This window comes from Chamaea fasciata, unplaced genomic scaffold (genome assembly GCF_029207755.1).
Source record: "Chamaea fasciata isolate MVZ Bird 193981 ecotype frontalis unplaced genomic scaffold, bChaFas1.0.hap1 SCAF_17, whole genome shotgun sequence".
Classification (NCBI taxonomy): Eukaryota; Metazoa; Chordata; class Aves; order Passeriformes; family Sylviidae; genus Chamaea; species Chamaea fasciata.
The window spans coordinates 8,936,412-8,959,737 of record NW_027094102.1 but is presented as its reverse complement, the minus strand read 5'-3'; the positions used below and the strand labels follow the sequence as shown (position 1 = coordinate 8,959,737).

General features: G+C 49.7%; 1 protein-coding gene across 1 annotated transcript; it reads right to left on the bottom strand.

Moving 5' to 3' along the window:
* Positions 1–850: 850 nt before the first annotated feature.
* Positions 851–22,079, bottom strand: HNF4A (hepatocyte nuclear factor 4 alpha). The gene is made up of 10 exons (XM_066199102.1): positions 20,283–22,079; positions 16,517–16,691; positions 14,185–14,279; positions 12,002–12,108; positions 9,358–9,513; positions 6,337–6,424; positions 5,660–5,815; positions 4,535–4,771; positions 3,750–3,872; positions 851–3,102 (listed from the first exon to the last, which is right to left on the bottom strand). The coding sequence occupies exons 1-10, from the start codon at positions 20,395–20,397 to the stop codon at positions 2,960–2,962; spliced, it is 1,395 nt and encodes a 464-aa protein (XP_066055199.1). The 5' UTR covers positions 20,398–22,079; the 3' UTR covers positions 851–2,959.
* Positions 22,080–23,326: the final 1,247 nt, after the last annotated feature.

Below are 23,326 nucleotides of genomic sequence, written 5' to 3'. Positions count from 1 at the left end.
GTCTCTGCATAGTCCTCAAACACAGTCTCTATCTCATCCCTGCATCTCACCCCTGCATCTCATCCCTGCTGACACTTCACCAGCATGACTGTCACTGGGGAGCCACTGGATGTGTTAATGGGATGGAAAATCAGGCTGCTTCTCGTCCCTTGTACCTCAGGTGAGACTGCCCACCTCAGTTCTCATCAGAGGCAGGAGATGAGGGAACATGAGGGCCAACTCCTGCAGACCAGAGCTGAAAATGCTGGATGTTGTTCCTTCCCAGAGACCTAATCTTTACAACCATCTACACCTCTCTACCCTCTTCCTGTTCTCTTCCTGGGCATGCTACAGCTGAGCACAGGCTCCTGTGGTCAGAAAAGCAGGTCATTAAGAGCCTTCTCTAATTGCCAGTCTATTTCTTTACCTTTACAGCCAGTGATAAATTGATTTTCACTTGATCATCTTACTGTGCCCCATAGGCTCAGTCTGGCTCCCACCTGCTGCCAGCAGTAGGGTGGCTGTGTTTGAAACAAAGGACAATCACCCACCCCGAAGTGCTCAGAAATTACCTTTGAAAGACAAGAGGGACATAAAAATGAACATGTTTGAAATGTGAATAACATATTTTAGCTTCCTTTGCTTGGCTTTCAGAAAGTAGTTACTTCAAGCCTTTAAGCTCCCTGGAATCATGAAAGCAAATATTTATTCTTCATGTTTGTTTTTCTTTTAATGAAAATTGGGATTGTCATTCAATCTTATGATTCCAGCACACGTAGCTTCAGGATAGACACCAGCTAGCATGGGCTTGCCAGGAAATAGTGACAGCTGGCAACAGCATCAAACACTTGTTTGGGCTTTTTTTCTCCATACACATATGCTTTGTGCTCAGACCAACAGGGAAGTTAGCCCCTTGATTTAAAATAAATCCTCACAGAAGAAAGAAATCCATTTGTCTGGGAAAAGTTAGAAAATATTTTTGCATTTATTTTTCTTTTTTTTTTCCTTTTTTTTAATGAATACAAACTCTTGTGAAGAAATATTCTTCTGTTTCCATTGGAAGGCAGAAACCAGCAAAAATTAATGTACAATATCGAGGAATACTTGGTGCACATGGACCAAAAAGGATTCCCCACAAAATATGTCTACGTACAGGGAAACAGTTTGCTGCTGTTGGAAAAGACAGCCTGGTTATTACAGGGTTGGGGGGTTTTTTTGCATCTAATCTCCCAATTATAAATAATCAATGTGATTTACAAAATAATTTACAGAAAATGATTGGATTCATCATTGCAATAAATTACTTGGTACGATGCCACCAGCACTGAGACCATACAACACCTCTGACACCCCAGCACGAGGTGTTTCATTTTTGCATTGAAAATCAAGGGCCAGACCTGCAGCTCCTCTGGTTGAGCCGGCTCAGATTTATCCCCAGCAGAGACCTCTTGGCAGCCGTGGGTCACCATCCTCATCCTCCTGAGAGGCCAGCAGTGACTCAGGCCTGCAGTGCTGCAGGGCTCTGGGAGCTGCAGCCCTGCTGGCACCTGCAGCAGGAGGGCTCCTTTCCTGGTTCCAGCTGTAAACCAAAGGTCAGATCCGCGGGTTTTGGCACAGGCAGGCACAGAGGAGCAGGGACAGGGGCAGGAGGGAGCAGAGCAGGGCGGGCAGACCCAAGGCTGGGGCAGACCCAAGGGGCTTGGGTGAGACAGGGTTATTGCTTGACCTCTGTCGCTTTTCTCTGCAGGACTCGAAGAATTGTATTGTTGAGGTTGGTGCTCTTGAACACTCTGAGGTCTGAAGGAGTCATAATGAATTATAATCATATTATGAAGACCTGTAAATGTGTTATCAGCCACTCACTCTAAGCTGAAGGAGTGGCACTGCACTGGAAAAGTAGATTGTGTGGCATATCTTAGCAGTAAAGTTGGGTCTGAACTGACATCCTGGGTCTCAATGCTCCCAGTACTCAGAAAGGCCAAGACCTTGGTCCAATCTCTGAGGCTAAAGCTCTCCTCACCCCATAGGTCTCTCCCCTTCCTACATCTTTCCCCCACTTCCTTCCAAATAGGCATCCAGTTGTCTTCTTCTGACTGCTGAGAAGCAGGAGTTGGGCCAGAGATATTTTGGGCAGTGCTACCAGCCTGTAAAGGGGTGACCCCACCCCATTACCTGAAATCTCTGGAATCCCTCAAATGGTCCCTCAAATTCCCAGGAGGCAGTGAGTGGTGCAAAGGAAGGGCTTGGCAGTGGTTGCCTCTCTGAGCATTGTGAGAGGGCAGGGATGGCACAGAAAGATCAAAACCCCTCAAGAGGCAGAGGGATCCAAATAGTGCAGTATCTTGGTGGGCCAGACTTTGCCCCAGCATCAGCTGAAAAGATTTGTTAGGCCTGGCTGGGGGGCTTAGTGTGCTGAGGGGTGACACCATGCAAAGACCTGGGCCTAGCCAAGGCTGAGGAGCAGTTCTGGCAGTGCTGCCTGGGCAAACCCCACGTGCTTCACCTGCTGTGATGCTCCTGGGGAAGCTTCCACCTCCACCAAGTCTGGCTGGACTGGGGGCTATCAGGGGGGCTGGCAGGGCTGTGGGAGGGAAGCCCTCCACTCCCAGGGCACAGGGAATTGCTTGTTCGCAGGGTCTGCTGTGTGCTGAGCTAAGGCTGAGGTGGCAGTGGGGCAACAGCCTGTCCCCAGCCGGTCACTGCCACCTCCCCACAGAGAGGGGCAGGGATCTGGCCCTCCTTACAAGGACTGAGGGTTTCAGCAAGGCTTCAGCCTTAGTTCTGGGTCTCTGGGGCTGCCCATGGCACGTGCTGTCCGTAGCTGCAGGAAGACAGCTCCTGGTGGTGGTCAGTCCAATAAGCAAGTCCGTGTATTTGTGCCCAGGGACCTCTGGATGGCTTCTCTTTTCACAGTGGCAGAGTCAGGTCGGGCTTTTCTCCCACACAGTGTTCCCAAGGAGGCTGGCTGGTGTGGGGGCTGCTAGATGACCTCCTGTTTTGTGATGGCAGGCTGTGGGATGGACGTGGGCTGCTTTGCCACGGTTGCAATGGCCCCAGGCAGCAGCTTGTACTGCTCTGATCCTGAGCCCGCAGGTGGAGAAGGCTGTGGAGTTTCTGGAGTAGCTGAAGAGAGAGAAACCAAATTAAAAGAGGGCCTCACAAACCTGACAGCACTGGGATCTGTCCTCAGTCATGCAGGGTTCAGATGTCAGCACAGCAGAGCTCTTAAAGGCTTGTGTGTTTGCTGTAGGGCAGCCCAGGCACGCAGGCATGGTTTGATGCCCCAGGAGAACCACAATAACCAACATCAAATAAGGGGAGCTGCTATGTTTTGACCTGTACTAACCACATTTTTGGTCAGCCAAGGTCATCCCAGCACAAGGTCCCCAGTGGTGGCCCCATGTGGTGGGCCAGATCCTCCCGTGTTTTTGCAGAGGACAAACTGAGGTGTGCCTGAACCACTCAAGGAAAGGGGAGCCTTTCCACTGATTTCACTAAGCTCTGGATAGGATCATTCATCCCTTAAGGCCTATGTAAAAGTTACAGTCTGCCAAGGAGTATCTTGTTGAATCAGTTAGTCTGGCCTAATCTAATCTAACCCACCTCTCTGTTTGTCTTTCCCTCCTTTCTGCATAGGAATTTCTCACATGCTCATTACTAGAGACTTTGTCTTGCTTGCAGATTTCCTTGCAAGGTAGAAACTCCCTCCACAGACACACTGGAAAGCTCCTGGTTTCTCCCAGGAACTCCCTGTCTCTGGATATACTCACACATCTGCCCGTTGTGCATCTGAGGAGGCATTGTGTTGGCCACAATGACGTTTGTTCCCAGGTTCTCCTGGATCAGGTGAGGGTGCAGGGGGTGGTGGGCGTGCGGCGTTTCACTTGATGAGCCTGAGAACATGCATTAGACATTAATTGCCAAATGGCAGAAGGAGACAGTTCAGATAGGCAGACCCAGTGCACCCAAATGTCCAAGGCTTTGTGCATGATCTGCTTGTGCACAGCTGACTGGAGCACACCCTTCCCTTTTCCCTCCATGGATGCCTTGAACTAACTAACCCCTGCTGCCTGCATATTCTCTTATACAGGATTATATTCCTTAGTCACACCTCCACATGAATAATAACACAGGGGGAACTTTTCATTTTGTTTTGTCCCATTGGATGCTCCCTCTAGAAAATCTGGGATGTTCTTTCAACCTGAGCTTTCAGACCTTTTTCTTTTGATGAGTCCCTTCTGCCAGAGGAGGATTGGTGAAATGTTTGCCAGGTAGGAGCCTGGGGGGTGCACAGCAAAGTTTGTCTGTGTGCAAAGGGCTGGGGATGCCTCTCTGTAAACAGACACACAGCTAATTCGTCTCTTTAGCTGAGGAGAAGTAGAGGACCCTTGGTTAGCCCTGTCAAGGACAGGGGAGATGATTTTTGCACAAGGGCTGACTTGCAGACTGGCTGTCTGTGACTTTTCTGGATAGGGAGCAGTGACTAAGGAAGGTCTCAAGGGGACAACAACCACAGCAAGCTGAGAGGCCTCTTGTCAGACCCTCAAGTACTCACCTCCCAGCAGCATCTCCTGCAGCAGGTTGTCAATCTTTGCCATGCCAAAGAGCTTGACGAACTGGATCTGCTCTATCATCTGCCAGGTGATGCTCTGCAGCACGGGCAGCAGCAGCAGCAGCTCCCCGAAGCGTCCCCGCGAGTCGTACTGCCGGTCGTTGATGTAATCCTCCAGGCTCACCTGCACCTGGTACCGCATCCGCTTGATCTTGGACGGGTCGCTCAGCCCCTTGGCATCTGCAAAAGCACACACAGCAAACCCTCCAGGCTGCTGCCCTGGCAGCTGCCTGGCATGAAGTCTGGGCACAGCCTGAGGTGAGCTGCCTCTGCCCATCGTCTGCTGTGATGTGTGGACCCGATATTTTCTGAGCCTGAGCTCTTCCCAAGGGAAACTTTTCAACAGTTTTCTTTTTCCCAAAACAACCTTGTGTAAACAGTATTCCTTTCCCATAACAGCAGGTATTGTTTGCTATTTCTGTTACTTAGCCAATGGGAGAGGTGTCAGTCTTATGGACCAATAACGTGTCTTTTTAGCGCAGCGTGTTATAAAAAGGCTGAATGTATTGTAAATAAAGCCTTCTGATTTCTACTGCCTTCTGAGTGGAGTTAAGCGTCTTTATTTCATGTCCTACTGCGACAGTGATGGACTGTGGGCTTGAGAGATTTTAGCCTGCTAGCGGCTGCTAACTTTTCCCCAAGGAAAAATTTCTCAAGAAAGCTTCTCAAAACAATCTTGGCAGGCAACTGTCCTTTTTCAAATCAGTCTTTCTGCAGGTGGTGTTTTGCTGTTTCTCTAGTTAACCAATGGGATTAGAGAGGTGTCATTCCTATTCACCAACCATGTTAAGTCTGTATCAGAACACTTTATCAAAGGTAGTAAGAATTAAAAAATAAAGCTTCTTTTTCTATGCTCTTTGCCTTCTGAAGTATTTGGAGTCTTTCATGTCCTACAGCGACAATGCACAATTTTTTTCTTCTTGAACTGACTTCCCCCCATCCCTCTCTAAGACCAGTTTGGCCCAGATAGGAGACCAGGCAGCATTTCCACCTCTCAGGACCAGTGTTAGCCAGCATAGTCCAGAATTAGGCCCCTCTGACAGTAACTCTCACCAAGTTGGGGCATACCTGGGTCAAAGAAGATGATGGCTTTCAGGCAGGCATATTCATTGTCATCTATCTGCAGCTCCTGGAAGGGCAGGACCAGCTCGTCCAGGATGCGGATGGCCACACGGTTCACCTCCACCAGCTCGGGGCAGTTCCGTGGGATGATGTGATCATTTCCTTCAGACAAGCAGCACAGAGACCATCACCCTGTCATTGCTCAAGACTTATCTGGGGTGACAAGGAGTTCAAAATGCAGGTAACTAATGCTAAGATAATTCTGGGGGTGGAGAAATTAGGAAGTTCCTCCTGCAGCCTCTACCCTGTCTCAGAACACCGGAAAATTTGATCTGTTTTGCCAGAGCAGCTTCTCATCACACAGGAGCCACTCAAGTGAGATAAAGCTGACCAAGGAGTGAGAGCTTTTTTCTCAATCCCACCACAGGCTGCTTACACACACCTGACGATGCACCAGGAATGTTCACACAGCCCCCAACTTTGCCACACATGGTGGCCTTGATGTCAACGTCAGCCAGGCCTAGCTGCACCCAAAGGTTGTGCTGAGCTTGCTAAAATACACAACAGCTCAAGCCACCACCCTGCAGAAAGGATGTCCACAAACATTGAACCACCCTCTCCTTCACCCCAGCAGGGGAGTGTCACAGAAGCAGATGGGCTGGGAGCAGAAGTGCAATTTTTACCTAGCAGCAAGACATCCTTGAACACCATGGACCTCTTGGCAGCTCCCAGTAACAGATGCTCCCCTGCGTGTGCACGTAGCAGTGCTACCTGCAAGGGCAGGGAAAAGTTATTTGGGTGATGCAGAGACTGAGACAAAGTTGTGATTTCATGTAAGCAGGAGGGAAAGCTCAGCATTCCTGTACTGCACTCAAGGATGGGGAGTGAGGGCCCCTCTTCAGTTACAGGCAGAGAAAGAGACTAAAAAATGGTCTGTGCTAAACCAGTTATAAATCCAGCAGAACCAGCAGATAGTAGACAGCACCTGAAACATCCCATATTCAGGACACATGTCATGAGCAGGACCATGCTAGACTGTCCCAGGACCTCCCAGGAGTGTGGGCTGTTTGCAGACAACTGCTGCCAAGTGCAGAACCAGGGACCACACTCCATCCTGGGAAGTGGGGAGACGTGCAATCCTCTGCTGTTGGACAGCTGCTGTCCCTCTGGGCTGTGAAATCACACCCATGGGGACCTATGGCTGGCCAGTGGGGTCACCCCCTGGCCATTCATCCCCTCCACAGCAACAGGACTTGGGGAGAGGGAAGCCAAAGGGATGTTTTTCTCCCCTGATGTTAATGATTGAAGTGTTTCACTTTACACCCTCCAGTGGCTCCTGAGAATGTTCTGAATCTTTTGCCCTCCTTCAGTTAAAAATTTCAGGGATTTAGGCAGAAAGAAAAGTTAACAATTGGACATCCTGACACACAGAGGCTTCTTAATGTCCAGCCAGGAGCTTCTGCTGGAGAAAACAATCATTAAACATTAATAGAGAAATGCTGAAAAGTATGTCCTGATGGGAATGGTCCCCTTTTCCAGTGTGTTATCCTCAGCATCTGTCAAAGTCAAGAGAAGTCTTATTCTACCAGAAATGCCAGGAGAATGTATCACCCATAGATGAGAGCTCTGGTTAGGAAAGATGCTGATGTCTAGGAGATGGGAGTTTTTATTGGTTGGTTTTTTGTTTGTTTGTTTCCCCAGATGGTAAGAAAAGGTTATGCAAAATAAACAGAATAGAGATCCTTGCAAAAAGACTGTGCACACATGATACTGGGGAATCTTATCTAGATGCCAAAATCTAGCCTCTCTCTATTGCTGTCCAAACAGGGGTGGATATGTTAGCTGAGCTGCTTGGAATTACCAGAGCTGCACAAAACTGAGCTTTCCTACCTGACAAAACTTTGACAAGGAGAGAACTACCAGTCCCAGGGGGGAGTGAAGCTCTCACCTAGAAATTTCCTGCCTACTGCAAATTCAAGAAGGTTCAGTTTGTAACCACCTTTTTTGTGTCCAGAAAATTTCCTTGTTTGAGAAGGATTAAAGAGAATAACTTCAAGAAGGACAATTAAAGGGAATAACTTCAAGAAGGACAAACCATCTCATCCGATATTTGTTCTTGCAGTGATGAACCTGAGATACATTGTTCCATTGTGAACTAGGATAAATATACAGTTGTAACACAACAAAGGAGAACTTGAACTTTGAGATGAAATGGCTTTGTCCCGCATGGTAGTTCTGCCATTTTGGTGCAGAAGGAGAATGAGGGGTTAGGTATGATCCTTTCTACAAAAAGAGATCTATTTCATGCTTGTGGAGTAGCCTCTCCCTTGTGGGAAGGCCGGGTTCAAACTGTGCCATCTTTAGGGGTTTTTTTCTCCTTTGAGGAATTTTGCAGCCCCACATCTGTAAAATGAGCTCATGTGGATGTTGCTGTAGTTTGCAGAGTTACTGGCCAGGTTAGGGCCTCTGTTCCAAAAGGCACAAGGATGTGATGGGCTGTGCAGAGCTGCCCCAGGTCTGTGCTGGGCTTCAGTCTCTTTGCCCTGTAAATGGCATTTGCCATTGCAGTCCAGTTTGGTTTCCATAAATTATGAATTGTATTTTCCTTAGCAATTTAACAGATTTCTTATCATTTAAAACAATTTAGCATTTGCACACAATAGAAAAGAAGGAAACAGGCTCCCATTTTAGGAGCACTGAATTCCCCAGAGCTCTGGGTGCTGCTGGGTGGTTACTAAAGAGCTCAGATTTAGGATTTAGGGGGTTTTGATCAGCTGGATACTCTCAATTGGATATCCTTTTTCTTCATTATATAAAAATTACCTCTAGGTCAATAGGGTTGGAGACTGGTCCTAGCTGAAGAGAACACATGCTGGTTTTGTGACTGTTCACTGGACAGACTGGAAATCCCTTCCTAACTGTGACAGGACCTGTGCTGGCCCTGCCAGATGTGCTATCCCAGCCACATGTGCTGTCCAAGGCTGGGCACACATCATGTCCTTCAACACCTGCTGCAGACCTCTGGAATTCAGGCTTCCATGGGAGGCCTCTCCTTGTGCCTCTTTGAGGCTGCCTGAGTTCCTGCAGTGCAGTTCCACAGAGGACACCAAGCCCACTGTGCTTATCTTCATTAGGGAACCCACAAACGTCATTTTAGTAATTTCTGTTAAATGCAAATATATTCTTGCTTTTTAATCCTGGAAAAAAGATTGTCTACTGCCTTGGGAGCAAACTAATGTTCAGTTTCAAAATTCCACACTGGGAGCATGGACACAAACATACCCCTAGGCAGGAAGCAGCAAGAGACAGGCAGATTTTAAGTTCTGGGCAGCCCTTAGGCCAGAAATCTCTCCTACTGATTCTGATCACCCCAAGCATTTGTATAGCACTTCAAAGTGCTGCGCAAACCATAATTAATAAATGACTGGCTGACCCCAAAATGCTCATCTGGTAACAACGTCATTCAAGCTCAGTGTTATCTGGCTGTGCTCATGGGCTGATTAGCAGCACATGCAAGTGGCCCGTGCTGGCATTGTATGGATGCCTGGCCTGTGCTGGCATTGTATGGATGCTGTTCCCAATCAGCTGCAGCAGTCAGGATAACAGAGTGCACAATGAGCATTTTCTTTGAAGGTCTCAGCTGGCTTTGGCTCCCCGGTGCCTTTACCAGGGCAGGGTGAGGTGGGGTGGATGGGGAGACTTGCCTGGTCATCCAGGGGCAGCTCACAGAAAGGGGGGATGTACTTGGCCCACTCCACCAGCACCAGCAGCTGCTGCTTCATGGACTCACACACGTCAGAAATATTGGCAATCTTCTTCCCTCGGATGTCCCCGTTGAGCACAGGAACCGGGGATGATATCTGGAAGGAGAGAAGAGATCCTTCAGCTTTCAGTGCAACAGAGGAACCACAGAGGAACCACAGAGAGGAAAGTCCCCAGCCCATGCGTTGTGTTGATGCAGACTCCAGAAATTACAATTGCATTTTTCTGCTGCACACACCCAGCTCCCAGAATAGGTGACCCAACAAGACTCATTTAAACTGAGATCAGCCTGGGGATCTGTGAACATGAAACGCTGCAGAGCAGATGCTGTGGATCATTTTGATAGGCTGTAATGCCTTGAATAGACTGGAAAGCACAGAAGAAACATTCCTGAAGCCAGGCTCTTCCTCCCACTGAACACATGTGCTCAGTCAAGATCCAGGAGGGAACAGAGGGGCTTGTGTGGTAGTCAGCCTCACCAGCAGAAAGGACACGTCCACCCAGTGCTGCTGGACAAGGTACTTGGTGCCACCAAAGTGCAGAGCACTGCTCCCCCTTCCACCCTGCTCCACAGGCAGTGCTTGGCCAGAGCTGCCCCATCTGCTCTCCACAGGAGGCAGGCAGGCTCTTCTCTCCTGTGTCATCATGAGCACACCAGGCCACAGCTCTCTAGGTTGCCTTCTGTGAGCACCAGGTCATCAATATTTGACATCACCTACTTTGAATAGCTTAAGGGACTTTAAAGATAACTGTCTCCCACCTTCTATTATCTTTTAGGTCCTTTTGGCAAAACTGGACAAGCGCAAACATGCCCACAACACAGGTCACATTTGTTACATGGCAAATTATTTGTGATTGCCATGTTACTTGCAAAGGACAAACCTGACAAGTCTGCAAGTACTGTCACACAGAGCTGGACAGAACATCTCCCCCAAACCAGGCACCCAACCTCCTGCCTGGTTCTCATGCATAGCTGCTCACCCAGGTCATCTAAAAATTTGCCCTTAGTCACTACTTTATCCTCATGCTTCTGTAAGCAATTAACTCAACCCCATCACTGCCCTCTGCCTGCCCTCTGTGCTCTTGTACAACAACAGCTCTTCCTGTCCTATTCCTGCCAGCATTTTCAGCTCAGACCCTGCCAGCCTCCCCAAGGAAATGCAATTCAAATACCACCTGCATTTTTTTTTTCAGGTTGCATTACCTGGAGGCTTTCCAGCTCAGTAGCTATTATTGAATAAATAAGATTGTAAAAATCTCACCATGTATTACCCTAATCAGAGGGCCCGGAAGGCTTAGCAAATAAATAAAGACCTCTGAGTGAGTGACCCTAGATCTTGGAGAAAGCAGCTCCTCAGCAGTATCTTGTTCTAATTAGCCAGGCACATAAAAGTTACCAATTACCATGCTGGAGCCTGCCTTGTTTAATGAGTCGCTCGGTGCTCTGTGGGAGAGCAGGAGCTCCCCTGGATTTGTCGATGGTTGTAGTTTTTATCAGCAGACCCTGCTTATATGTGATGGCACTGCAGAACTCTGAGCCCCAGAAATGTCTTTCCCTTGTAGATTTGGTGACTTGAGACCCCATTATCCCACACCTCTGGGAGCAGCACTAATCTTATTTTTATAGGGTATATGAATATATTAGGACCTGCATAGGACAAGGGGAGATGTGGGATGAGACTGGATGTGCTTTTTGTGTACAAGTTGACCCTTCTGGCATATCCCCTCCTTGGGGAAATGGACCTTACAGCCTGAGCGTAATGTGGAGTCCAGAGCACAGCACATCCTGTCCTGGAGCATCTCCCAGGGCAGCCTTCAGGTCGTGTGACCCTTGAAGCAGCATGGACTGCCAAGTCAACCCCCTGTTCATCTTCCCCAGGACAAAGAGTGCTGTTCTCCCCAGCTCCCATGGAGAGTGGCACCTCTTGCCTCCAGCACAGTTCCATCCTCATCACTTGCTCTCACAGACAAACCCTCCCTGCAGGCTGTGTGTGCCCATCCTGTCCTGTGTCCTCCCAGAGAGTGCTGAGCTGTGCACACCATTTGCAGTATCCAGTCTCTTAAATCAGAGACATCTTTTCAATGTGAACACTCTAGGAAACGAATCTTGGCAGTGTGCGAGTGGAAACAGGGAATTTCAAGCAAGCACTGGAAAAGGTATCTGCATAAAACAAGCAGGAAACTGATTCCTCATGAATCTGTGCAGGAATCCAAAGCTCCTAACAGCTCATGGGGAAGGGAGGCTGCTCATGCAAGGCCAGCCCCTCGGGGGTTTGGGCAGTCACAGCTCTTTGGATTGCAATGATTCTATCCTATTTTCTTCCATCAGGCTCTCCAGCCTCCCTGTGTCCCGTTAAAACAGAACAAATCATTGCATATTGTTACAACTGAGTTCTGGACTAAGGAGATTTAAAGGGATGGTTACAGGTGACAAATGATTTTCGAAAAATCAGAGTTGAGTTGGCAGATAAGCCACTTAGAAAAGAGGTGATAATTTGAAGACTCAGCTATGAAATACTCAGCTGGCTCTGCAAGCCAGGTAGTGCCTGATGCTTTTGCATTTGCTAAAGAAGAAAGAAGAGGTACCTGCTGTGCCAGGGCTTCTGCGTGCAGGAGGGCGTTGATGGAGGGCAAGCTGCTGTCCTCGTAACTTGATCTGCGGGTGCTGATTCGGTCTCGTTCATTTTGAACAGCTGCAAAAGAGGATTTTGGCTGAGCTGCAGGTCGCTCATGGCAGTGCACACTGAAAACTAGCACAGACTTTTGGCGTTCCCCTTCCTTAGCTGCAGTTTCCCAGGTTCCCTGCCAGGCAGGGCGGAGGTGCAGCTGTGTCTGGTTTGTGATGGGATGCCAGCGAGAGCTGACTACATCTGGTGCATCTGATTTCTTATTTGCTTTACTAGACTTTCCAGGGACAGGGTTGATTCAGAACCCAAACACCTGCAGAGTTCAGTGGGGAAAATTTCCTGGCAAAGGATCTGAGTTTTTTGATTTCATGATATGGGGTTTGAAACGGTGGCCATGCTCATGTATGCAGCCCAAAGCTGATGTGTGAAATGGAGGAGTATCTGCAAGGTTTCCTTGCCCACATGACTCCTGTGAGCTCCATTCAGAAAGCTGTTGCACTGGGCAGGTGTAGTTGGAAAACTTCTGTCTCAACTACAATAAGGAAGGAAGCACAGAACTGTTCCTGCTTATCCCTCCAGAGCAAAAGAGGTGTCTTGTACCTTACTGTAAAAGCATCCCAGGACAGGTTTGACCCCAGTGTTCCTCCCTGTTTGGTCTAGTCTTGAGAGCCTTGAGGGCTTTGAAGGGGAGGATTTGCCTGCTCTGTCAGTCACGAGGCCTGGGCTGGCCAAAGCCATCTGCTCAAATAAGCTATTGATCCATGGCAGGGGACACAGCGCAGTGCCTGCCTTGGGCTGGTGGCTCTCTGAATTGATACGTTCTCCATGTATAAATCCGCCTGATAAAAAGCAATAATGAGGCTGGGCCAGGAGAAAAGCCCTGCAGTCAGCGGCTGTAAATAGGAGCTCTCAAGGTTATGCTCTTGTTATCAGTAGCAGGCCCCCGAGTTCAGTCACGCCATGATGTTTTCCAAATGTTTGCTCAGTATTAGCTGGTCATGCACCTAATGTAACTTCTATTGAATATTAACAGACAACAGCACAGCTCTGGGCAGGGGATGAGCTGCATGGAGAGGAGGATTCCTATATTCTTCAGGAAAAGTCAAGAAAAGTTGCTTGTGATACTTCATCCCCTTTTACACGGAATAAATGTTCCTGCTCAGATGTCTTCCTGCAGCCACCAGCACACCACTGGTACTTCCCTGTTGTCTTCAAGGACCCTTTAACTCCAAAGTTTCTCCTTGAGGCGGTGTGAACTGGGAGGAGCATGGGGTTTAATTTCCCTGCATGGAATAATAGGGCCAAATGCCTCCCAGTTGTCCCTTCTCAGACATGAGTGGGGTGAGCTCTGTGGGATGCCTCTGCTCCTGGCAGTTTGTCCCTCCACTAACAGGACCACCATCAAAGCCACCAGGTTTTCCTGCTACTTATCAAAACGGGGCTAAACACGGGAAGAATCCTGCCATGGACCTGTGAGGGCAGAGACAGGGAGGTAAGGGAGCTGAGGGGTGAGCATGGGCCATGTAGGGATATCTCTACTCTTTTCATACAGTTAAATAGCAAAAATGCTCCACTTCACTCTGGATCCTTTCTGCTATGGCTGAAACTAAACTAAACTCACAGCCTCTCTGCAGAGGGTCAGCAAGAACTGATATATCTATCAGGGAAAAAAGGTGCAAAATATCAATGTGACTTTTGCTGGACTCACCCATCCAGCTGTGGATTTTGTGGTGGCTCTGGGACAACAGCACTTGGAGCAGGTTGATCAAAGTCTCCCAAATTTCCAGGCTTTTTTGAAGTTTCTGCTCCTCAGTGATGTGGAGAAGCACTCCCAAACCCCTCCAATGGACTGGCTGTGTGGGAGCCCAGGTGATGTGTGCGTCAGTGTGAGCAAGAGCGAGTTGAAGAGCCCTGGGTGTGATTTGTGTGCACAAAGGGGCAGTTCTGAGACACAGGCAAGGACTCTCCCTCAATCCCCCTGTGGTGGGGGTCAGGCTCTGTGCCCAGGAGAGCACTGTGGAGGGAAGACAGGACTAAGGTGGCTGGGCAAGTGTGCACCTGGCAGGGACCAGGACTGCAAGGGCTTCCTCAAACATACACAACATGAGGGACTGCTGCTGGAGGAAAGCCAGAGTCACCCACCTTCCTTCTTCATTCCTGCTCGGAAGCACTTCTTAAGCCTGCAGTACCGGCACTGGTTTCTTTTGTCTTTGTCTACCACACACTGCCTGCTAAACCTGGGAAGGAAGAAACAAAGAAAGAAAGAAAGGTGTGAGGAGCAGCAAGACTGAGGCTGAAGGCAGGACAAGACAGGGCCCCAAGCTCCAAGCCATGCTCAGAGCAGGTTCCCAGAGGCTGAGAAAGGAGCCCCAGTCTGTGATGTTTCCACTCTTGCTTTAGCTTGTGGTTTCTTTTTTGCACCAAACACCTCAGCTCTCCCCTCTACCTCCGGATGTTCAATAAGGACAGACTAGAACTGAGACACAAGCAGGAGCTCAGGCTGCTGGTCTTACTCTGTAACCATTAGGGATAGAATATCTGTAGTGGACTAACAAACCCCAGGGAAGTGTGATCTAGGAGGGTGAGAACCATCTTGGAAGCTGGGGTTACAAGTTAGATCCCAGTAGAATGGAAGCAAAAATGCTTTTATTCTGAATTTTAAAAAGAGGTGGAAGGTTGTAATAGCCCATTTGTGAGGTTAAGAAATCAGTTTAAGTCCCTGCATCTCTCCAGGGCTGTGTTTGGGATTCTTAGAGGTTGTTTCTGACCTCTGGACAGCATTGCTGGTGTGCAAGCTGCTCTGCTGCCACTTGCACTTCAGAGAGGACTTGGGAAGGAACCAGCTCCTTCCCTCCAGGCTTGTGTCATCAAATCCTCTACACATGGTGGGGAAAACACTGATCTCCCATGTGTGTGACTCATGAGCCTGGTGGCCACTTGCAGCAGGAATTTCACTTGCAAATTTGCTCTAATTTACAGCAGATTGATCCAGCTTGCAGAGTAAAGACAATGTAGTACAGAGCTGGAGAAGAGCTCCCAGCCATGCGTCCCAGGCATGCTGAATTCTGTAGCTTTTGAAAAGGCTTCCTTCTACTGTGCTTTTTAAAACCTCCAAGCCATGATTTGCCCAAATCATCCCCATGGATGCCTGAAAGCAGCTTTTAAAATATTTCTGTAGTGCATATAAAAGCCTCAGCTTCCAGAGAACCGGGCACCTTGGCTTTTCTGATGGAGTTGTGGGGAGGGGGCTCCCTGGGCAGCCACCTTAAATAACCCTGGGGTGGAAGTGATTATGTGCTTCACAGGCACTCATAAACCTGGGCCTTCCTTCTGTCACTCAGGTTTTAGAGTCATGTTGCTCTTCATGCTCTCCAAGGGGCTGTCAGACCATCAGGAGTAACTGACTCAAAAAGCCCAAGGGATTTAGACACTGAACTGAGGATTGTTCAGTTTTCTCTGGGACTCTCTAGATGTGAGTTGCTCAAAGCCAGCAGTAAGCAGGTCCCAGCTGTTGATGGCACAGGAGAGCCATGGGCTACCACCAATGGCACAAGGTGCAGTGCATGAGTTTCAGGAGCAACACAAGTGCCTGATCCTCAGAAAAGTGCATGTTGTGCTGCTCCTCATGGTGCCCCTCGGGTGTTCTTGCATGGAACAGGCAGTGACAGCATTGTAGCTGGATGGCAGGCACACACCCATCTCCTGATGGAGAAGGATTGCCCCCAGGGAGTGAGCAAGGTTTGTGCTGCACTCAGGGCACTGAGTAGTGAGGTGCTAAGTCCCTGACATGGGGCTTCTCCCCTGGCATCTTGCTGCTTGCTGACCACATCCATGGTTGGCCATACTCATTTGCAAGAACATGTGCTTGGCCCCTAAAGTATGGGGCAAGACCTGCCAGGGATTTTACCCAGTGATCAGTGGAGGGCAGTCCCAAAGTCAGGGCAGCCACTGACCCCTCCCAGCTGAGGGCTTAGGTCAGGGAAAGTGGAGGAGGATGCAGGGAGGATGAAGAGGATGAAGGGCCGTGTGGGCCTGATATTTCTGGGTCTGAGAGATTTTAGCCTGCTAGCAGCTGCTAACTTTTTCCCAAGGAAAAATTTCTCAAGAAAGCTTCTTCTCAAAACAATCTTGGCAAACAACTCTCCTTTATCAAAGCAATCTTTCTCCAGGCGGTGTTTTTGCTGTTTCTCTAGTTTAACCAGTGGGATTAGAGAGGTGTCCTTCCTATTCACCAATCATGTCTGTATTGAAACACCTTATAAAAGGTAGTAAGAATTAGACAATAAAAGGTAGTAAGAATTAGACAAAACAGCCTTTTTTCTATGCTCTTTGCCTTCCAAAATATTCGGAGACTCTCATCTTTCTTTCGTGTCCTACACCCACAGGGCCATGCTGTGCGCTTTGAGGGCTTTGCTGTTGAGCTGTGAGGGGCTGTTCTGTCTGGGCCATGGGTCCCTGTGCCCTCTGTCCTTACCTGCAGGAGTACATGTGGTTCTTCCTGACGCTCCTCCTGAAGAAGCCCTTGCAGCCATCGCAGCTGGAAGCACCGTAGTGCTTCCCCGTGGCGCGGTCCCCGCAGATGGCACACAGCGTGCTCACCCCAAGGCTGCTGGAGGTGCTGAGGTTGGCTGCCTCTGATGGAGACGTGTCTGCTTGGGGAAGGACACAGCATGAAGAAAGCAGTGAGACAGCCAATATTTGCTAGCTCAGCTACCTGTCAGAGACTCTTTGGAGAAACCAGGCAGCTGCAGCCTGGCTGTGTGGCAGGGGACGGTCAGAGAGGTGTGTAAGGCGGGAGGGCGTAAGCTCTCAATGCTTAAGTAATGGCATTTTGGGTGTACTAAAACATCCTGTACTCCATGGTGAGACCCCTTTTCTCCATGGTGAGACCCAGCTCTTCTGGCTGCAGCAATGCCTTTCAATAAAGTGGAAGCCCATTTGCAGGAGTCACAGGTCAGAGCCAAAATTCCTCGGGGATTTGCAGACACTTTGGGCTGCACTAGTGTGGCCAGAGAAAAAGCTGATGCAGAGTTAAAGCTGAGGTATTACAGCTCAGGGTGAGCGGCTGATTTACTAGGGAGGTGTTTTTGTTACAGCACTGAAAGAGGCCAAGACAGCTCTGCACAGATGAGGGGAACAGTTCCCTTCTTCAGGCACGGAGCTCCAGCCTGCACTGCCCTTCTTTTGGAAAACAAGACTTTAGGTAAATGACAAACTCAAATGACTTCAGCTGGAAACCCCATGTGGGCAAAGGCTGCCCATGCAAGGAAGGACTGATTAAAGAAAAAAAAGTGTCACTCTGGCATGGAGAAGGCTGTAGGCTGGGTGTCTTCCAGACTCTGGTAGGATCACAGTGGACATTGATGTCTTGAAGTCCTTACAGACCAAGGGGGACTGGGACTTGCACAGCTTTTTTTTGGAGGATAGGGAATGGCAGCAGCCTTTGGAGGAAAGGACATCTGAAAGGCTAAAAACCATACAAGGGCTACACTAAACCCCTCCAGCAAGCCAAACAAACCTCAAGGCTGAAGGGATCAGCCCTTAATTCAGTTGATGTAATTGTCCCCTCCCATGTACATTTTTGTGTGTCAGCACAGGCACATCCCCCTCCCTCAGTGGAAATGCCAGTCACAGATCATACCCAGGATCTACAAAACCATAGAAACCTGCTGGGATTTTTAATGCTTGAGTCTATTGGCCCCCGATTTCTGGGTTTTTGTAGGGACTCAGTTAAAGCTCACCCTGGAAGGGCCACAGCTGCTCCCACCTGGCACCCAGCAGAGGGGCTGGTCACAGTTGGGCTCCCCATGGTAGCCCAGCTGTGGGTGCTGGGGGTGCTAAGGCAAGTCTGGCTGGGGCAGGGCTGCGTTTTTAGCTTCTGTTTTGCAGAGAAAGGGGTATTTCAGGAGGTGGTGCACATCCCACTCATGTCACCCCTCAGCAGGAGTAACTGGCACAGAACCAGCAGTGAGTGAGCACTGGGGCTCTTGAGCCTTCCCTACCTCTGTCAGCATCTTTCATTTCCCTGCCTGTTTTCTGTCTTTCCAATTCCTCGTGTCCCTCCTGTATTTCTGAGTGAGTTTGCTGTCTCCTGTGTCCCTGCCTGCCACACCCTGCCACACAGCTACAGCAATGGCAGTGCAAAGCTCCTGTCCCCAATCCCAAAGCCCTGAGCTTTCCCGAGGCTGTCCTGGCTGACTCTTGTCCCTGTGCGCAGCTTGCTTCTGAAAACATCCTTCCTCCATACATATCCTGAGGGCTCAGCTGGATGCAGGTCACTGCAGAAGGAAAGTCAGATTCCCAGTTTCAGCTAAACATAGGACTCAGATGTGAGAGGAAGAGCTGATCTGCCTGTAATCCCATTACTTGTATATCTGTGACAGCCCAGATAAATCCCTTTTTAGCAATCTATCACGCTGTTATCAGATGGACATAGAGCAGGAAAAACTGGCACTCTTATCAAAGAAATTGCAACATCTCAGTCTAATAGTCAACAACAATGAAATTATTGCCTAATGGATAATTTTCCAATTAAGTTTATTTTGCCAAATATGTGCCAAAAATGTGAGCTCTGGCTGCTGCAATCAAGTGGCTGGAGTTAAGGTAAATAGAGGAAAGAAAAAACTTTGAGACCTCCCAGCTGACCCTTGTGTTAGGACAGGAGCTGCTCTAGAGGTTCCTGAGCCTGTCTGGACACGGGATACATTTTTCCTGTGAGAGGCAAACTTGGTCCCTGCGGAGCAGCTGCCCCGGGGCTGGAGCTGCAGAGCTGTGCAGGGCAGTGGCTGGGCTCTGATGCAGTCCTTGGCCAGAAGAAGAGGCACGAGTTGTGCAGGTGGAGGTCCTGCAGGAGGTGTGTCCTCCAGGGCAGCTGCTGCAGTGCCAAAACAGCCCTGGAAGCAAGGGCTGTCCCTGGCCTGGAGCTGGGCCCAGCAGGAGAGGAGTTGGTGCTGCCTGCCCCAGCTGACTCATCCACCCCCGGAGTGTCACAGCACACTGGATCTTGTCACAGGAAATTGTCCTGTCCCCGTGCTCCATGGAGCCCTGGGTCCAGGGTGGGCAGATCCCACACAGCCCCTTGTGCAGATGCCTCCTGGATGGGAGAGGGGCACAGAGAGGGAGCAAGGCCTGAGCTGGTCCCAGAGTGTCCAGATGGATATCAGCAGAGCCAAAGGGGCTGACTTTTGGCCCCGAGGCACATGAATGGGTAGGACCAGCCCCCAGGAGTGGAGAAGGGGTTGGGACCCAGAGTGGTGGGGGGTCATTACACAGCAGAGCCACTTTGGCAGCACAGTGTTACATCCCTGACAGAGCACAGCCATAACCCAGGGAAGACCCACACAGGCTGTGATGGAAGAGTCCACACAGCCAGCACAGCCCTTCTGGGGGAGAGGTACCCAGCAGCCCCGGTGACACAGCAATGGGAGGAAAGAGCTCAGAGGGCCACTTTCTGTGGCTTTATTCAGTCATTAACCTCATTTTTAGAGAGACTTTAGGGGGGACTTGGAGAGGAATCTCTTGTTACCTCTGAAGATTTAATCACCAAAACTCTTTGGTCCCCAAATGGGTGGGCCAGCATTGTGAATTCTGGAGGGTTAGGTGTGATGCTACCCTCCTGAAGAAATGGCAACATTTGTCTATCCTCTCAAGGTCCCCTTGTCCCTCTTACCGGGAGCTGAGCCAGGAAAGGGGATACCACCCCACACCCCAGCGCCGCACTGGGGAAGAGCAGTGGTCTCACAGCAGCTGCAGCGGCAGTGCCTGAATCACTTCTGATAGTGATTTTCACCTTTTCCAGGTGCTAAATGCCTTTCTGCTCCAGGGACTGGCTCTCAAATCTGGAGACACAGGGCCAGTTGTCTGTCTGGTGAACCATCAATAGCACTTCACACAGAAACTTTTGCCTGGGGTCTGGGAGATCCCCACCATGTTCAGCCCCAGCCCCAGCCTCAGCCCCATTCCCTGGGCGGAATGTTTGGAGGGGACCTCTCATTCCACCCAGCTCCTGGTGTGTCCCTGCTCCCAAGGACTGGGCTGCAGGACACCATCCCACCTGTACCAAACACAGCTCTGCACTGCCCGCACTATTTTCCCCTGGGGAAACAGAAACCCCCCAGGAGCTCCCCTCTGACACCCCTTCCCTCCCCGGGAACATTTTTGTGGCCACCCCAGGGACTTCTCCTGCAGCCCCCGGCTCATCCCACCCAGCAGAGGGGAGAAGACAGAGGGGACTGACTTACCATTGCCCATAGCCAGCACCTGCATGTTCTCAAACTCCAGGGTGGTGTAAGCCGGGTCAAGCGCTGCGCTATAATCTGCCATCTCCATGTCTATGAGGGCTTTGGAAAGGCGCATTATCCTCGGCAAACACGGGCCAGATTGTACCGATTCCCTTGCCCGAGGCTATTGGCCCTGCTGCCTTCCTGTGCCTTCACTGCGTCCCCTACCTGTTGTCTTTTAATTCAGATATTTCTCTGAAAGGATTTGCTGAGCCTCAAGGCCTATACTCCCAGAGGGGTGGAGGCAGGAGGCAGGGGGTTAATCTTTAATCATCTCACCCATTGCCGAATACTGCAAAGCTGGTTTCTTTTTCTTTTTTTTTCTTTTTCTTTTTTCTTTTTTTTTTTTTTTTTGGTGGAGCAGCAGTGATTCTTGTTGACTGTTTATTATTGAATCTCAAGGCGTTTCTGATCCTGACTCCTGGGTGTAGGCAGCACCAGGGGAGCAGGCACTCACCAAGGGCTATTGACCTTGATGCTGAGCTGCTGGTGTTGCTCTTAATTCTACCTGGGGTGGAAAACTTGGGAAAAACCCTACCAAGAGAGCAAAGTTCTTCTCCACTTCTGTCATTGCCTTCCTCTCCTCACCACTGGTTGCCTACACCCCCGGTTTTCCCTTATTTTACTCTCTCCATCCCTTCTGCTCCTTCTCCTTTTCTCTCCCTCACGGTCAGAGAAGGTCAGCTCCTGCCTAGAAATTCATACGTTGCTATGCAAAGTAAAACATATGACTCCTTTTACTTCCCTATAAACCAAGTTTTACAGGGGGCTGGATGCCCTATAAACAGATCCCATTCTGCAGCCATGCCCAAACAGTGAGCGGGGCCGATGGGTGGCACAGACACCCTGGGAATCGCCAGGGTGGCTCCTGTCCCACAGCTGAAATCACTCCATGCCAGACAACCCCCCAGCCTTGGGTTTTGGCTGATATGTCATAAAAGTTTCATGAGACGTGTTACAACAGAACAGCAGGAGTTTTCCTTCTGCTGTCAGCACCAACAGTGGTTCTGTGCCTCGCCCAGATGTTGGGTCTGACCCCGCTGGTGCTGGGCAGTTGGGGCCAGAGCTGCCTTGTGCTCTCCTCCCCAGCTGCCCCGTGGCACATCACTCCTTCGCTTCAGCCAGAACTGAGACTTTTCAGTGCAATTGAGGGATCATTGAGTGGGAATTTAATCGATCTCTGAATGACACTGGCTGCATGGCGCAAGAGAACCAGCAATTAATGATTTGGTATCAGTTCACTCTGCATTGAAAACAGCCCCATGGTTTCGCAACCAGCAGCGACTGAGTCCACACGCTGCTGATCTGGGCTCCCAGTGCCTTGTGTTTGTTCTTCCCAGGCACCCCAATGCAGCCCCAACCCCCCTGGCACCACAAGCTGCCCTGGCCACAGTGCCATCACTGCCACAACATGAATCCAAGGTCTCTGGCTCCACACCAGTACATGCCTTTGGGCCGTTATGCTAGTGATGATTTTCTATTCACATTTTAGGAGCACACAGAATTGTTCAAGCAGCTCTTTGCTCCCCAAAACCATGACCTACATAGCACTTCTAAACACCTCTTCTAGCCTGAGGCTACAGGTTTGCAGGAGTGAATCTGAGCACAGGAGAGAGCCCCTTCTTTCTCACTTGGGAATGGTGATAAATGAGCCTTTGCTGCAGGGGAAACAGTCATTCAGTCAGTCAGTGCTCCTGAGGGACAGGCCAGAGCTCATGTGCTGGTGGCTCTTCCTTTAGGCAGACACAGTCCTTGCCAAAAATTGGTTTTACGATTTGCAGACTGGGATGGAGATGCAAGAATAGAGCATAGCCCCCTCCATAGCCTCATCCCAGAGACCTCCATCTCAATCCCAGCCAGGCCATGGTGATCCCTTTGATTAGATAAATGCTACAGACACCAGGTCAAATATGTGCAGGATTTGCCACAGCGTCTAGTAAAATATCGTAAAAACAGGGCCTGTTCTGCTCTGCTCAGCAAAACAAACCTTTTGCTTCAATAGCCTGCTGAGCAAGGAGGCTGCAAAGGCCATTTACTTCCCAGGCAGGAAGGATTAAAAGGGCCAGGAATAGAAATTAGAGAGGCAGCGTGTGCGGGACAGCGGCAGATAAGGAGCGGGGAAGTTTGGAGAGCATTAGGTGGCTCACGAGGCCAAGGCTGTCAATGGGACGTGGTGTTTTCCTCCCAGGGTTGTGTTGACTGTTGTTTTCTCACTGCCAGTGTCCTCTGTGAGTCAGCAGTGCCCCCTCCCAAATCCCTCATGTTGGTGTGGAGGTCAAGGGCCAGACCAGCCAAGGACACCACACACTTTCTTTGCTCTGGAGATGGGCTCTGATGGAAATGCACTGTCTGCTCCCTGGGCACTGTTGCTGGAGATGATGTCTCCCCTGGTGTCTTCTGCCTGGGGAGTCCTTGTCTCCCCCTGGCATCCTGGTGTGGTGAGTTTTGGGACAGCTTGCCAATGCAATCACGACTTGTACTGGCCAACAAGACCCCACAGCTGTTTTAGGTGGGAGATGTTCGAGTCAGCAGCTGCTTGTGGGCCTGTCACAAACACCTCTGGCTACAGAAGAGGTTTTGCCATTTTTATTCCACAGAGAGACAACTCGTAGCTGGAATACCCCCACTGATAGGTGAAGGCTGTTCCCAGGCTAGGTGCTCCAGGGAAGTTCAGCTCCCAGATCTGCTCCACTCTCCTGTCCCCATTTTCTCTACGCTCCACCCACTGTTGCCTATGTCAGGACATGGTTGCAAAGGAGACCATGACAGCTCTGGGCCATGATCTGTTCTGTGCCAAGTGAGTAATTCAATTTTTATCTGTTGAGCAGTAAATCCTTTCCCAACTGGAACATCATGGCACTAATTCTGCCTTATCTATATGCCCCCATCTGGCAAATGTATGCAAACCTAAAGGGGATTCCCTGAAAATAAGATCTGTGCTACTCAATAGGTGAAGATCAGGAACAGAGTATTTAATAGACCGTTTTTGGTAGGGGTGCTGTAAG

Coding starts and splice junctions, on each gene's coding strand:
- HNF4A (XM_066199102.1), bottom strand. CDS start 20,397: ATGCGCCTTTCCAAAGCCCTCATAGACATGGAGATGGCAGATTATAGC. Junction 5,816..6,336: donor CAAGGATGTCTTGCTGCTAG/GTAAAAATTGCA, acceptor GCTTGTCTGAAG/GAAATGATCACATCATCCCA. Junction 3,103..3,749: donor GATGCACAACGGGCAGATGT/GTGAGTATATCC, acceptor CTCTCTCTTCAG/CTACTCCAGAAACTCCACAG.